Source organism: Berghia stephanieae, chromosome 15 (genome assembly GCF_034508935.2).
Source record: "Berghia stephanieae isolate SIO BIC M18660-M18661 chromosome 15, UCSD_Bste_1.3, whole genome shotgun sequence".
Lineage (NCBI taxonomy): Eukaryota > Metazoa > Mollusca > Gastropoda > Nudibranchia > Aeolidiidae > Berghia > Berghia stephanieae.
The window spans coordinates 16,497,479-16,512,455 of NC_088374.1; the positions used below are offsets into that span (position 1 = coordinate 16,497,479).

Sequence of the window (14,977 nt, forward strand, 5' to 3'; positions counted from 1 at the left end):
GGCAATGTTATGAGCTTCTTAGCCAAGCGAATTCTACCTATAGATAGTATGCACTTTGCTAAGAAGCTCATAACATTGGCATCCGGAAGTATAACGGACCAACACACAAAACTCTGTGTATCTATGAACGATTATAGTCAGGTTAATACAGTTCAGTGAGCATTACTCATAAACGCGGATGGCAAAAACACAATAACAAAGACCTGAGTAACGTCATCTTCGAACTATCTATAGCTATGGCGAAAACATTTCTTTAAATTCTGTGAGATACAATTGAAATTAGAATGGTAAAATATTTTATGGCTAAATATATTAAATCTTACATATGAAGTGAGATATTAGTCAAGTTTTGGACGTAGGGGGGGGGGGGGGGGGGGGGAGGGGAGGGATACGGGGGGGGAGGGGGCAGCGACAGCGACCGCCATTGGTTCTCACTGAATTCTCTCCGTCGGGCTCTGGGCATTCGGGATTGCTTGTGGTTTAGTGTTTGGTACGTGGTATCCGGGTGGTGGGTGTTATGAGCATTTTGGACAAAAGCAAAGCATTAATTGTTATTTCTCACATACATAGAGGATAGAACGGAGGGATTGATATCTCGAAGAAGAAGAAGAAGAAGAAGAAGAAGAGGAAGAAGAGGAAGAAGAAGAAGAAGAAGAAGAAGAAGAAGAAGAAGAAGAAGAACAGAAGGAAGGAAGATATCTGGTCGGCGAATCGAAACTCTGAAATCCCGATTTTCACGATCGCAGGACTCGAACCATGGCCCTTCCGATCCTAAGGCGAGTTTTATACCACTAGGCCGCAAAAACGACTCACGTTGGCTATAGGCGTGTTGAAAGAAGGTGCAAACGCATATTTTTGACGAATTGATACTGGTAGGTAGGAAAAAGAAACAAAAGCCATGCAGAACAGATTCCTGTTAATCTTAGAAAGAGCCAAATTAATTAACGAACATCCTCCAGAGACTGGCTTTATTGTGAGCTAAAAATAGATTTCTCAAGTTTACCAAGTATTTGAAATTGTCTCAACATATTATATTTCGCTCATTTATTTGAAAACATTTTAAAAGAAGCTGCAAATGCATTCCTGTAACGACTCGAAACTCGAACGTAGAAAAAGAAATTGATAGAACAATTTATGGACTCGAACACAAATCGTGTGGTAAAAGCAACGTAGAACAGATTCCTGTTAATCCCAGAAAAGTTAACTCCAGGAAATCCCATGATAGCAATACTTGGTACGAATCCCATTAAAACGCAGACCAGAAATATACCGGTAGTGATACTGATGAATTTTATAAGTTCTATGTCTTTTGAAGACAATTGTTTATTCTTACCAAAATCATATGAACTGTCTTCAGATGCATCTTTGCCTGATGCAGACGAGTTTTTCATTCTCCATTTCTTGACTTCAATGAGTTTTCTTGCCATTAGAATTGTGTTTACTGAAACAATGATGACAGCTGTTATAGGTAATATTTGATTAGTGAACATTTGGTGGTAGTATATAATAGCCTTCGAAGTCGGTGAGTCTTTAATCATGGCAATTGTTGAATTATACTTTGGTACGAATATCCACAGAATTTGGGTAAAAGACGCATAGACAATTTTGATTGGTAGAAAGAAGACAAATATGCAAGTAATAGCAATTATGGTAGTTTTTGGAGTAAACATTGATTTTACCTTTAGCGGTAAAACAACACACAAGCTCCTTACTAAAGATATGTAAACAGTAGTCCATGCGCTGATATTGTACAATGTAAAATGAGCGTACAGACCTATTGTTGCAAAAGTGCTGCACGTATCAAGCTGTGCTCGGCCATGAGTGTACAAAACAATGAAACAGATCGAGTATGGAATAAGAGTCGCGCAGTTGAAGAAATCGAATGTTGACAGACAAAGAAATCCGATATTGGTGCTGTCATTTCGGACGCCTTGCTCCAAAAACACTCGAATGTTGATGATATTCGTCATGATCCCCATCACGTTAAAAGGCAACATGACCAACCACATCGCTTGCCGTAGAATATGCGTGAGATAATCGTTCAAAATCCCCTTTTCTTGGAATTCTCCAAAGTCAAATGAAATATTTAAGATGATCTGTAATCCCTCTGTCACGTTCATATCAGGCCGGTGGAAAGTCATTGCTGTTGAATAAAGTTGGGCTTTATTTGTGATCCTTCGCCTCAAAACGGTATTAAGTCGGGTTGGTTAAAGTGTTGAAAATTGAATTTATAGCCAGAAATATCAGACTTGTGTTGAGTTTGTATGTTTTATTGAGGAGAATAGATACCATATTTTAGAGTGCTAATGCCAACAATTTAAATTTTTGACTAGTTTAACATTTAATTCAGATTTTAAGCATCTGGTTCGTTCCGACATAATACCGTTTCGAGTTGATGGATCACATTTTTAAATGGCAAAAAAAAATCCCAATAAGAGGCATTTGTATAAAAATCAGAAAAAGTGTATAAAAAAGTGAGACGAACCCCCATCTCACCCTCCCCCTACCCCTATCCATAACAGAAGATTAATCTGCTTTTACTGGGGGATCGAACTGCAGACCCCCTGGTTACCTGTCAGACGTGCTACTATTAAACCAATGTAAATGTTGCTGCTCGAAGCTCGAATAAATAAATAACAATGTGAAATCTTTTATTTTTAATTTGTAGTCTACATCATATTTTGTTAACATTTCATAATGGAGAAAACTGAAGAAAATATCTACGTTGATTATGATATGTATTTTTGTACAGAAATATGAATAATAAATTTTGTATTTGGAGCGCCTTGGCTTGTAGTTGGTTTGTTTACAAATAACTTCGCCCCCGGTGACGTCCAATCAAGGGACGCTACTCTTCCGCTAAACTCATTCCCGAGAGGTGGTCTCAGGTAATAATAATAATAATGTAATAATGTACTTTATTCACCCAAAAGGAAATTTTTGTACAGACGTATAAAATGCCGACAATGATACATACATGAACATAAAATACGTAAATATAATGTGGTAAAGTAAAATTTGGTAATAGGTATATATAGTATAATAATATTGTAGGCTGTAAGAATAATTGCATTGTGTAAATTAAGGGACATACAGATTTTAAAGTGTAAAGATATAAATATCTAGAAAAGGTACATTGATGTCAACATATAAGAAAAAAAAGATCAGTAAAATGCTAAGAATTCGTTACAGTGTAATAGTATTGTAAATTGACTGAGAAAAATTACATAGTATAAATTACATGGCACGTAATGTAGAATAAAAAGGTCAATAGAAAAGTTGTAAGCGATTTTATAAATTGATGTTTAAAAAATTGTGGTTATGGAGTAATTTTAAAGAACAAGTTTCAAAGTTAAAACAGACGTAAACCAAAATTTATAAATTATTTTCCTTATTAAAACTTATGCAACTGTAAGGTAAATAGGATCACCATCGGACAACCAACATGACATTCTCTCTCTAATAACTTTTCCGAAATGTGACGTCACAGACTATGGGTGACGTCAGCGAGGACGAGAAACGCATGCGCACAACCAACATGACGTTCTCTCTCTAATAACTTTTCCGCCGGTGACGTCAAAGACTATGGGTGACGTCCAATCAAGGGACGCTACTCCTCCGCTAATCTCATTCCCTATAGGTCTTTAGCCTAGGCTTCACACTTACATTATTATTGCAAGTGTTGTTTCCTGTACTTCTAAGACATAAACAAGAATATGATTCGTCTCTGTAGATTAAACCTGGGATTCAAACTTAATTTTACTGTTATTGTAACATTTATTTGAGTTTTATTAACCCTCTCCTTACCAACTATAGATAGAACGAAGATGACGTCACTCAAGCCTTTGTTATTGTATTGTGCCACCCGCTTCTGTGAGTGATTCTCACTAAACTGTATTAACCAGACTATAAACGTTTAAGATTACACATAGTTTTGTGTGTTGGTTCGTTATACTTCCGGATGGCAATGATATGAGTTTCTTAGCCAAGCGCATACTATCTATAGGAAAATCGTCACATTCGTTACGATACAACCAACATTTTTCGTATTCAAATTTCTCCGGTACATCAGAAAATTTTAATAAAATGAGCAATGTGCTATATATAGTATGCAGATGACGTCACTCAGGCCTTTGTTATTGTTTTTGCCATCCGCGTTTGTGAGTTGTTCTCACTAAACTGTATTAACCAGACTATAGATAGTATGCAGATGACGTCACTCAGGCCTTTGTTATTGTTTTTGCCATCCGCGTTTGTGAGTTGTTCTCACTAAACTGTATTAACCAGACTATAAAAGTTCATGGTTACACAGAGTTTGTGTGTTGGTCCGTTATACTTCCGGATGGCAATATTGTGAACTCCTTGGCCAACCGCATTCTATCTATAGAGTACGTTTTGCTAAAGAAATTATTTATCACAAGAACTTACTACTATTCTGTTTGAGTGATAAAAAATCTATTTTTATGTCAGTTGTGTGTGAAGTATTATGGGAAAAACTTGAAAATGGCCGATAAGGAGAGAGTTAAATAACATTCTGTCTGGTTCTATCTGGGCCATTATTTCCTTTTGCTTCATGAATCAAATTGAGTTTAAATCATTAAATCATAAAATATCAAATTACGGCTGTTTTGGAGCTTCGATGGAATAGCTGTTGTTTAGCGTATCATGTCAATATCATAATAATAAAAGGTAATTTATATAATAAATAACATAATATGATGATGATAATCGTTTAGAATAATAGCATAGCCTAATACACACAACTATCTATTGTGACGACGTGATTCTATTTGCAGGTCCGACAACCCAATCCCCTATGGGCTGAATAAAGGAATTTTTTATTATTTTATTTACTTAATAATAATAATAATGATAATAATAATAATAATAAATAATAATAATAATAATAATAATAATAAGAAGAAGAAGAAGAAGAAAAGAAGAAGAAGAAGAAGAAGAAGAAGAAGAAGAAGAAGAAGAAGAAGAAGAAGAAGAAGAAGAAGAAGAAGAAGAAAGAAGAAGAAAGAAGAAGAAGAAGAAGAAGAAGAAGAAGAAAGAAGAAGAAGAAGAAGAAGAAGAGAAGAAGAAGAAGAAGAAGAAGAAGAAGAAGAAGAAGAAGAAGAAGAAGAAGAAGAAGAAGAAGAAAGAAGAAGAAGAAGAAGAAGAAGAAGAAGAAGAAGAAGAAGAAGAAGAAGAAGAAGAAGAAGAAGAAGAAGAAGAAGAAAAGAAGAAGAAGAAGAAGAAGAAGAAGAAGAAGAAGAAGAAGAAGAAGAGAAGGAAGAGAAGGAGAAGAGAAGGAGAAGAAGAAAGGAAGAAGGAGAAGAAGAGAAGAAGAAGAAGAAGAAGAAGAAGAAGAAGAAGAAGAAGAAGAAGAAGAAGAAGAAGAAGAAGAAGAAGAAGAAAAGAAGAAGAAGAAGAAGAAGAAGAAGAAGAAGAAGAAGAAGAAGAAGAAGAAGAAGAAGAAGAAAAGAAGAAGAAGAAGAAGAAGAAGAAGAAGAAGAGAAGAAAAGAAGAAGAAGAAGAAGAAGAAGAAGAAGAAGAAGAAGAAGAAGAAGAAGAAGAAGAAGAAGAAGAAGAAGAAGAAGAAGAAGAAGAAGAAGAAGAAGAGATCTTTATTGTCAATAAATACGGCAATTTGTCATTTAGTCATTTAGTTACACTTGTTATAAAGTTTTATGATAACTATAACATTGAACAGATGTGTGGTCTTGTGGTAGGACTTAACGCTTAGGATCGGAAGGTCCAAGGTTTGAGTCCCGCTCAGACAGGCGCATAGTTGAGTCATGAGAAAAGGTTTTTTTACTCACATTCTCTCACCGTACTTAGGTGTACAATGATTACCTTGCCTTTAACAGCCTTGTCTCTGTCGAAATAATATGAACAAATGTGACCCATCGTCTCAAAACGGTATTAAGTCGGGATGATTAAGATGCTGAAAATGGAATTTGTAGCCAGAAATATCATGCTTAAATTGAGTTTATATGCTTTATAGAGGAGAAGGAATATCATATTTTACGGTGCTAAATACCAACGCTTCATATTTTTGACCAGTTTAACTGTAATTTGGCTTTTTAGCATCTGGTCCATCCCGACGTAATACCGTTTTGAGACGAGGGGTCACAAATGCGTAACAAGCGTCATAATTTTTACTACACGTTAAAGTGTTGCCGTTAGATTGGGGTCCCCTTGTAAAGCGCTTTGAGCACGTTTATTGGATATTGTGCGCTATCTAAATGCTCTATTCTCTTTTCGCTACGAGTGCAGGTTTCGAGCAGGCCCCTCCTATGATATCATGTACATCACTTTGCTAAACAACTCTTTCCCTCTCTCTCACCCCCCCCCCCCCTTTCCACCCCCACCCCTTTCTCTCTCTCTCTCTCTCTCTCTCTCTCTCTCTCTCTCTCTCTCTCCCTCTCCCCCCCCCCCCCGCCTTTCCCCCCCCCCCCCCTTCTCTCTCTCTCTCTCTCTCTCTCTCTCTCTCTCTCTCTCTCTCCCACCCCTTCTCTCCCTCTCTACTCTCTCACTCACACCCGCGCACAAACACACACATACAGACAAACAAACACCAAACACACACACACACACACACACACACACACACACACACACAATTGAAAGACAAATATTCACATACATGATAATATTATTATCAGTGATTACGAAGTAAATTACGATAAATTTCAACCTTCTACATTGTGTGTAATCACCGATTGATATGATTGGTTGTGCACGTAAATTTCAGAAATAACTCTAACACGCGGATAATGGTAGACTATAATAATACGACTATTGATATATACATTGTTATGAACCATTTATCTGTGGTAACCATAATAGTATGTTTATGGGTGATTGTATGATTGATCGACAAACTCAATATTCACAAGTAGAACGAGACATGAAGCCTGTTAGCCGATATTACAAATTTTTTTTCGGACAGACACAACGCTATTTATTATTAACGGCCATGTACTCATTTCATACCTGAGTACGATGAGAGAATGTGAGTCAAGAGCCGTTTCCAAGGACTCAACTATGCGCCTCTCTCCTTACCAGGCATTTTCAGAGTCTTCCCCAAAACTTCACACCCACCCAATACAAAAATAGAGTTTTTTACTGGAACAAAAAAGCAATAAGTACATTTTGTACATAATATTTTTCAGCAAAATTATCTCAACAACAACACAGTGTCAAGTGTGTAAAGCCATAATAAAAATAATTCTTTAAATGTTAATGATAAATAATAATGCTGAAAACTTATAGATAGAACGAAGATGACGTCACTCAAGCCTTTGTTATTGTATTTTGCCATCCGCGTTTGTGAGTGATTCTCACTTAACTGTATTAACCAGACTATAAACGTTCATGGTTGCACACAGTTTTGTGTGTTGGTCCGTTATACTTCCGGATGGCAATGTTATGAGCTTCTTAGCCAAGCGCATACTATCTAAATAGAGCTATAACTCCGAGACACAAGACTCTGAGCGCTTAAATTACAAATTAATTTGGCTGAAACATACTCCTTCACACACACAAGCAGGCACACACACAAACAAGCACACACACACACACACACGCATAACACACAACACAAACCAGACAGATGTTGTGATGTACAAAATAATTAAGAAGGACAAAAATGTTGGATGAGTCGTAACGAATGTGACCATTTTCCTGTGGATGGTAACGAGAGGGTTATAATATTATATAATTGACCTTTTATATAGCGCAATATCCACTAAACGTGCTCAAAGCGCTTTAAAAGGGGTCCCTGGGCAACAGCAACATTTAACATGTGGGAAGGGACATGACGCCTGTTAGGCGATATTACAGGGTTTTTTTCTGACAGAGAAAAGGCTGTTAACGGCCAGGTACTCATTTTACACCTGAGTACGGTGAGAGAATGTGAGTAAAGAGCCTTCTCCAAGGACTCAACTATGCGCCGATTGAGGCTCGAACCCAGGACCTTCCGATCCGAAAGCGAGTGTCATACCACTTGACAACATATCCGCACAAGGGTTAGTGTTTTTAAAAAAATTATTTTATGTGTTTTCAAAGTTGTTATATCAATGTAGCTTCATCACCTTTATCAGTCCACTTTAACAGCTTCGAATGACCTTGAAATGAAGTTGGAGATGTCACAATGCAATGATGGTCTATGTTGGAGATGTTACAATGCAATGATGGTCTATGTTGGAGATGTTACAATGCAATGATGGTCTATGTTGGAGATGTTACAATGCAATGATGGTCTATGTTGGAGATGTTACAATGCAATGATGGTCTATGTTGGAGATGTTACAATGCAATGATGGTCTATGTTGGAGATGTTACAATGCAATGATGGTCTAAGTTGGAGATGTTACAATGCAATGATGGTCTATGTTGGAGATGTTACAATGCAATGATGGTCTATGTTGGAGATGTTACAATGCAATGATGGTCTATGTTGGAGATGTTACAATGCAATGATGGTCTATGTTGGAGATGTTACAATGCAATGATGGTCTATGTTGGAGATGTTACAATGCAATGATGGTCTATGTTGGAGGATTATCGGGTTGTGCGGTGTATTATTCCGATATAATCCAATATAGATTGTTATGGTATATTTTCAAGGAACTTTTTACTTTAGCGGTACAGTGCAGTAAATTAACGTTTTTTTTATATATAAACAAATGATCTGTTTTCAGCCTTTGTTGCCATTGACCAAAATATCACCTACAATAAAGTATCAAATGTGACCCACCGTATCGAAGCTGTATTATGTCGGGATCCACTCGGTAAGGGAAATTGAATTCATAGCCACAAATATCCAACTTGGGTTTAATTGCTGTACATTATGGTGGAGTATAAAGACTATTTCTTGCATTGCAAAAACTTTTAAGCTCCAATTTCTCATCATTCTATCTCTAAATTCACTTTTTGGGATCTGAATCATCCCCGACATAAACCGTTTTGAGACGGAGGGTCTCAAATATTCATAGCTTGACAATGTGCTGTGCTGCAATATTTTGGGTCATACCTATCTGTCATAAGAGACGGAATCAACACAGACATTATTTTTACTGAAGTTAGGGGTACCCCAAAGGTTTGTCTTAGGTCCAACATCAAGCTTTTCGGAAGTCTTATAAGACCCCACTTAACTCACAAGAATCCTAGAGATTTTTGCTTCTTTTCAAAATTGGAAAAAAATTATATTTAAACTGAGCATGTGCATGGATAGTTTTATTCAAATACCATTAATATGTAAAAACGAAAAACATTAGCTTTGATACTAGGCCTATAATTTGTCTCAGAAAAATGTAATAAATTAGGCATGGGGTCAAAGGAACTCTGGTAAAGTACGGATACAGTCTGTGTTAGGGTTGAGTGAGTTATTAGACTGAGCAATATTTAGCGCAATATCCACTAAAGTGTGCTCAAAGCGCTTTACAAGGGGTCCCTGGTCAACAGCAACATTTAACATGTAGGACAGGACATGACGCCTGTTAGGCGATAATACAATTTTTCGGACAAAGATAACTTTGTTAACGGCCAGGCAATCATTTTACACCTGAGTGCGGTGAGAGAATGTGAAAAAAAACTTTTTCCAAGGACTCAACTATGCGCAGAGCGCGAGGATCGAACCCAGGACCTTCCGAGTGCCATACCACTAGACCACATAGCCGCATTAAGCCTTCCATGTGGATGCAGAAACTAAGCAGCCCTGAATTCAACAATGCTGTGCCCTACATCATCCTATTTTAACGATATTGAAAGAAAAACGTATCGATACATCAATGAAGGATCTGATTTGAGTTCATCGAATACGATTAATGACCAAAAAACAGAACTTTTTACTGCTAGAAACAAAAATCAAAACAAACCAATAATAATAGAATTATAGTTATTTCTCCATATGTGACTCTTCGTCTCAAAACGGTATTAAGTCGGGATGATTAAGATGCTGAAAATGGAATCTGTAGCCAGAATTATCATGCTTAAATTGAGTTTATATGCTTTATAGAGGAGAAGGAATATCATATTTTACTGCGCTAAATACCAACGTTTCATATTTTTGACCAGTTTAACTATAATTTGACTTTTTAGAATCTGGTCCATCCCGACATAATACCGTTTTGAGACGAGGGGTCACATATTGAAAAGTGACAACAAGGCAGACTTTACCAGTACCAGAGGCAAACGTCTTGTACTAAAATGGAATCTCTGTTTTAGATCGTTAATTGGGTGATTAGTTCTCACAAAAGTCTCTCTAACAGATAACGTTAGACGTTATATATTATATTTTAAAAGCTGGTACGACTGATCCGACGAACAGAATGGGTGAGTATTTTACTTTAATGCATGATATAAAATCTCGCACCGTTGACTTTCCACGTCGCCTTTTTTTCGAACTTTACTCACCCTTATATCTATAACATAGCAATGGCTTTGAAAATTTTTATTTTCTATTTTTGTAGGAAATACTCCTCCTAAATCAAAGCCCTATCTCCACTGAGTAAAAATCTTTTTGAATTTTGTAAATCCATTAATATATAACAAAGTTATGCAGTTTCAAATGTGTCATTTATTTGGATGACTCAAAAAGAGAAAAAAATACGGAAAATATGGGACGCTTTTTCTGCGTTTTATTCTGGTTTGTGCCTGTATCTCGCTTAATACGTGGAATTAGATATTAAAACTTGGCAATTTTATGGCAAAATTATCAGAAAATATGATGAAGACATCAGAAAAGTTCTAACTTGAATAGTTTAAGAGCTGTATGGCTAGGGTCAACTATTATTTTGTTTTAAAATATACATAATATTGATCATTTGGAACTTTTCCGAAGTGTAATTTTGTGTCTACAACACATACAAATCAAACGAAAAATGCCTGCTAAATTATTATCAACCAGTCACGAGAGACCATGGCTTATGTTATTTCTAGTATTTATTTGAGAGAGAGAGAGAGAGAGAGAGAGAGAGAGAGAGAGAGAGAGAGAGAGAGAGAGAGCTACTATCCCTATGACATAACAATGAAACAATGCCTTGATTTTAAAATAAGCGCGCGAGGATGTGTGTCGTCAGTTACCGCGAACAAGTTGCCAGATGGCCACGTGTGTGGCCAAATATATAATTTTGCTTCTTTTATTAAATTTTATTCATCTATTTTTGTCTCAGTGACATTTATCCTAGTCTATTCAATTTTCTATTTGTTAAAATTTAGTTCATTTTAAGTGGGTCAGTCTTAATAGTAAAAGCCATATGATTATCTATTTAGCCACTTTTGAAGTCGAATTTGCTCAGGTTAAAGTCTGGCCACCTGGCCGCCTTGCCTCGCTCACATCATTTTCGTGTCGCGCGATGGTGGAGCAAAATGGCCGTCTCCATATTTTCACTCATTGAAATGCAAATTGGGTTGATGTTTTGTGAGAATACGGGAAAAGTACTTATCATAATCCAATGAAATTTGAAATATTAATAGAAGAAGTGTGCATATATAATCTTATGAGCGACAAAATCTCTCCGCTTTGTAGTTTTAGAAATATTGTACTCCAAAGAGTAAAAATCTGTTTTTAACGTGTTTCTGGTAATCGTACGAGTTTTGTCGCTTGACATAATCTAAAATGACCTCTTTTCTAACTGTGTGCCAACTTTCTGTCATATTCATTGATAAACAGCTTCGTAATTAATTTTTTAAAATAGCATGTACGGAACGGCTTCGTCCCATATTTTGTCGCGAATTTGGGCACCTCGTGAGTGAAAAAGAGGCCCAAAGATTTGTGCGGGATAGTCCTTGCTAAATTATTTCAAACTGCAGGCAAAACTGAAGATCTTAATAAGGTTGTAGTGATGAAAACATGCTTGCTTCCTTTTGAAGATTTTCTCTTTGCTGGGCAACAAAATCTTCAAGAGAATTTTAACTTCCGTTCTGTCATAAATTTTTATTGTCACTACGCTTTTTAATATATATATATATATAATATATATATATATATATATATATATATATATATATATATATATATAATATATATATATATATATAAATGGAGTCGATCACTTATTTATTGCCGAAACACATGTTTCTGTGGTTTCCATCCACGTCGTCAGTAGGCATATTATGTCCGTAGAATCTATATATATATATATATATATATATATATATATATATATATATATATATATATATATATATATTTATTCATTTATTTATTTTTAATTTAATTTTTTTTTTCTTGCCTTACCGGTGTGGTCTAGTGGTATGACGCTCGCTTTTGGATTAGAGGGTCCTGGGTTCGACCTCGCCCGGCGCAAATTTGAGCCCTTGGAGAAAATTCTTTACTCAGATTCGCTGTCGGGTTTCGGGGGGTTTCGGCAGATTCCGTAAAATAAAAGAAACACCCTTTGGAACCTATTGCAAAGCGCTGTGAGCACTTTAATGGATAAAGCTTTTTATAAAATCTCCTCTTTCTTTTTAGCTCTGGGACAAATCATTACACGCTTTTACAGAGAGAACGTCAACATAGCATTGCGCATGCGTCTCTCTTATCAACTGAGGGAATCGATGGTTTGGTTAACCCTCTCCTTACCACCCATATGAAAATCGTCACATTCGTTACGATGCAACCGACAATTTTATCATTCTGATTCCTCTTGTACAACATGAAATTTAAAGAAATGCTTTGATTACAGATATAGATTTTAAACACTGTGTTGTAGAGCTCACTTGTTACTTTTTGTTTGAGTAAGAAAAGTCTATTTTTTTGCTGGGTGGGTGTGACTTTTTGGAGAAATTCTTAAAATAGCTGGTAAGGAGAGAGTTAATGGAATATCACTAATTATATTTGAGAAATCACTTTTCAAAATGTTATTATATACATACTTTTATCAAATTGAATTATAAACAATAAACTTATTTTGATTTTTTTTTTAAAGTTCACAGTGATGTGTTGCAAAGAATGAAAAGTAATAAGAAATGTTTCCTAGTTTAAGATTACCCATCGTAAAATCACTGACTTCACGGTTCAGTAATTCAAACTAAAAGATCACCGAGAAAATATTTAGCTTGTGCATCACTGTGAAATTTTTATCAAAATAAGTTTATAGGGAATTAGATTAGCGGAAGAGTAGCGTCCCTTGATTGGACGTCACCCATAGTCTGTGATGTCACCGGCGGAAAAGTTATTAGAGAGAGAACGTCATGTTGGTTGTGCGCATGCGTCTCTCGTCCACGCTTCCGGTGAAAGAGGCTTGAGACACTTAAAAACCAAATTGACGTTCTCTCTGTAAGGTGACGTCCAATCAAGGGACGTTACTCTTCCGCTAATCTCATTCCCTATTGGTTATATTTTTATTTTATAAATGTATGTCGGGATATGATAACATTTTCAAAGTGATATCTCATTAACTCTTACTAAAGCCCTTGAGAGCAATTGGACGGCCGCTACACCCGTTGCTACGAATGGCCCTCAATGTAAGCTGGAAAGAGCACATATCACATGAAGAGCTCTACAGTAACCTCCCCCCAGTGACCTCGAAGATTCAAAAGACTGAGACTTGCGGGGGACTGCTGGAGACACAAGGAGGACGAGATTGCAAGTAGTCTTGTGCTATGGGAACCACCTGAGCGAACCAGAAGCAGAGGCAGGCAGAATAAAACATACATTGACTGTCTGTTAGATGACACAGGAATGGACAACACCCGGGAGCTGCGTACGCGTATGGAGGACAGGACAGAATGGCGAAGACTTGTGGCTCATGTTGGGCGCTCAAAGGGGCGGCCTAAGTAAGTAAGTATCTCATTAACCAACCGATAGATTTCCTCAGATGATAAGAGAGACGTATGAGTAATGCTATGATGTGTGGCTATGTGGTCTAGTGGTATGACACTCGCTTTCGGATCAGAAGGTCCTGGGTTCGAGCCTCGCGCTCGGCGCATAGTTGAGTCCTTGGAAAAGGCTCTTTACTCACATTCTCTCACCGTACTCAGGTGTAAAATAAGTACATGGCCGTTAACAGTGTTGTCCTTGTCCGAAAAATTGTAATATCGCCTATAACAGGAGTCAAGTCCCGTCCTACACGTTAAATTCTGCTGTTGACCAGGGACCCCTTGTAAAGCGCTTTGAGCACATTTAGTGGATATTGCTCTATATAAAGCTCAGTTTTTAAAATTATTTTTTTTCAATGTTGACGTTCTCTCTGTAAGGGCATGTAAAGTCATTGCAATATATCCCTGGAAGCAACGGGGATTTTAAGAGCCGGTACCATAATGGGATTCAATAATCTGATGTCACGTCGCCCAGCAACGCGGCCATCGTGGTTCTGAACAAAGAAAATCGGTACTTTTTATTCTTCATGATGGCTAGTACTTTTCATATGACTTGTGACCAGAATGTGTAAAAGTCAAAACATGATCAGATTTATAATGTTTTTTTTCCCCTCTGGACAGGCTTTTATGCTCGTCGGATAAACATTTCATATAGTTTCGAGCCAGTTACTAAGTTACCATGCGTCATTACGAGGGAAGTGACGTCACGACTGTTGAAGCGTATTGCTAGAGCACCGTCTCGCAGGGTAAGACACTGGAATCGACTCCATGCACAGTCCAGATAATTTGTGACCCATCGTCTCAAAACGGTATTACGTCAGGATGGACCAGATGCTAAAAAGCCAAAGTATAGTAAAACTGGTCAAAAATATGAAACGTTGGTATTTAGCACAGTAAAATATGATATTCCTTCTCCTCTATAATGCGTATAAACTCAACTTAAGCGTGATATTTCTGGCTACAAATTCCATTTTCAGCATCTTAATTATCCCGACTTAATACCGTTTTGAGACGATGGGTCACATTTTATAACCTCTCCCCTCTATGTCCATCCAACGATTATTGGGTTGCTGGGTCTGTTGGACCTGTTGGAAAGTAGTTTGCGATAGACTAGCGTCTTATCGAAGGGTAGCAAGCCATTGCTGTTGTCCATTTAACGCAA

The 14,977-nt window shown here is 36.9% G+C and overlaps 1 protein-coding gene across 4 annotated transcripts in view; it reads left to right on the forward strand.

Annotated features, from left to right (window-relative positions):
• LOC144960346 (uncharacterized) overlaps positions 1-14,615 on the forward strand; it is a 32,060-nt gene extending 17,445 nt beyond the window's left edge. For 2 of the 4 annotated variants that reach the window (XM_078893428.1, XM_078893426.1), the window contains exon 7: positions 1-23. This exon is cut by the window's left edge and continues 1,618 nt beyond it. Coding sequence is in view for 2 of the 4 variants with exons in the window: in XM_078893427.1 (XP_078749553.1) it covers positions 14,437-14,600 (164 nt within the window). In the remaining 2 variants the exon portion in view is untranslated. Of the gene's footprint in view, positions 24-8,093; positions 10,499-14,436 lie in introns of those variants that run through there. The other 2 variants (XM_078893427.1, XM_078893429.1) reach the window with 2 other exon arrangements.
• The last annotated feature ends 362 nt before the right edge of the window (positions 14,616-14,977 follow it).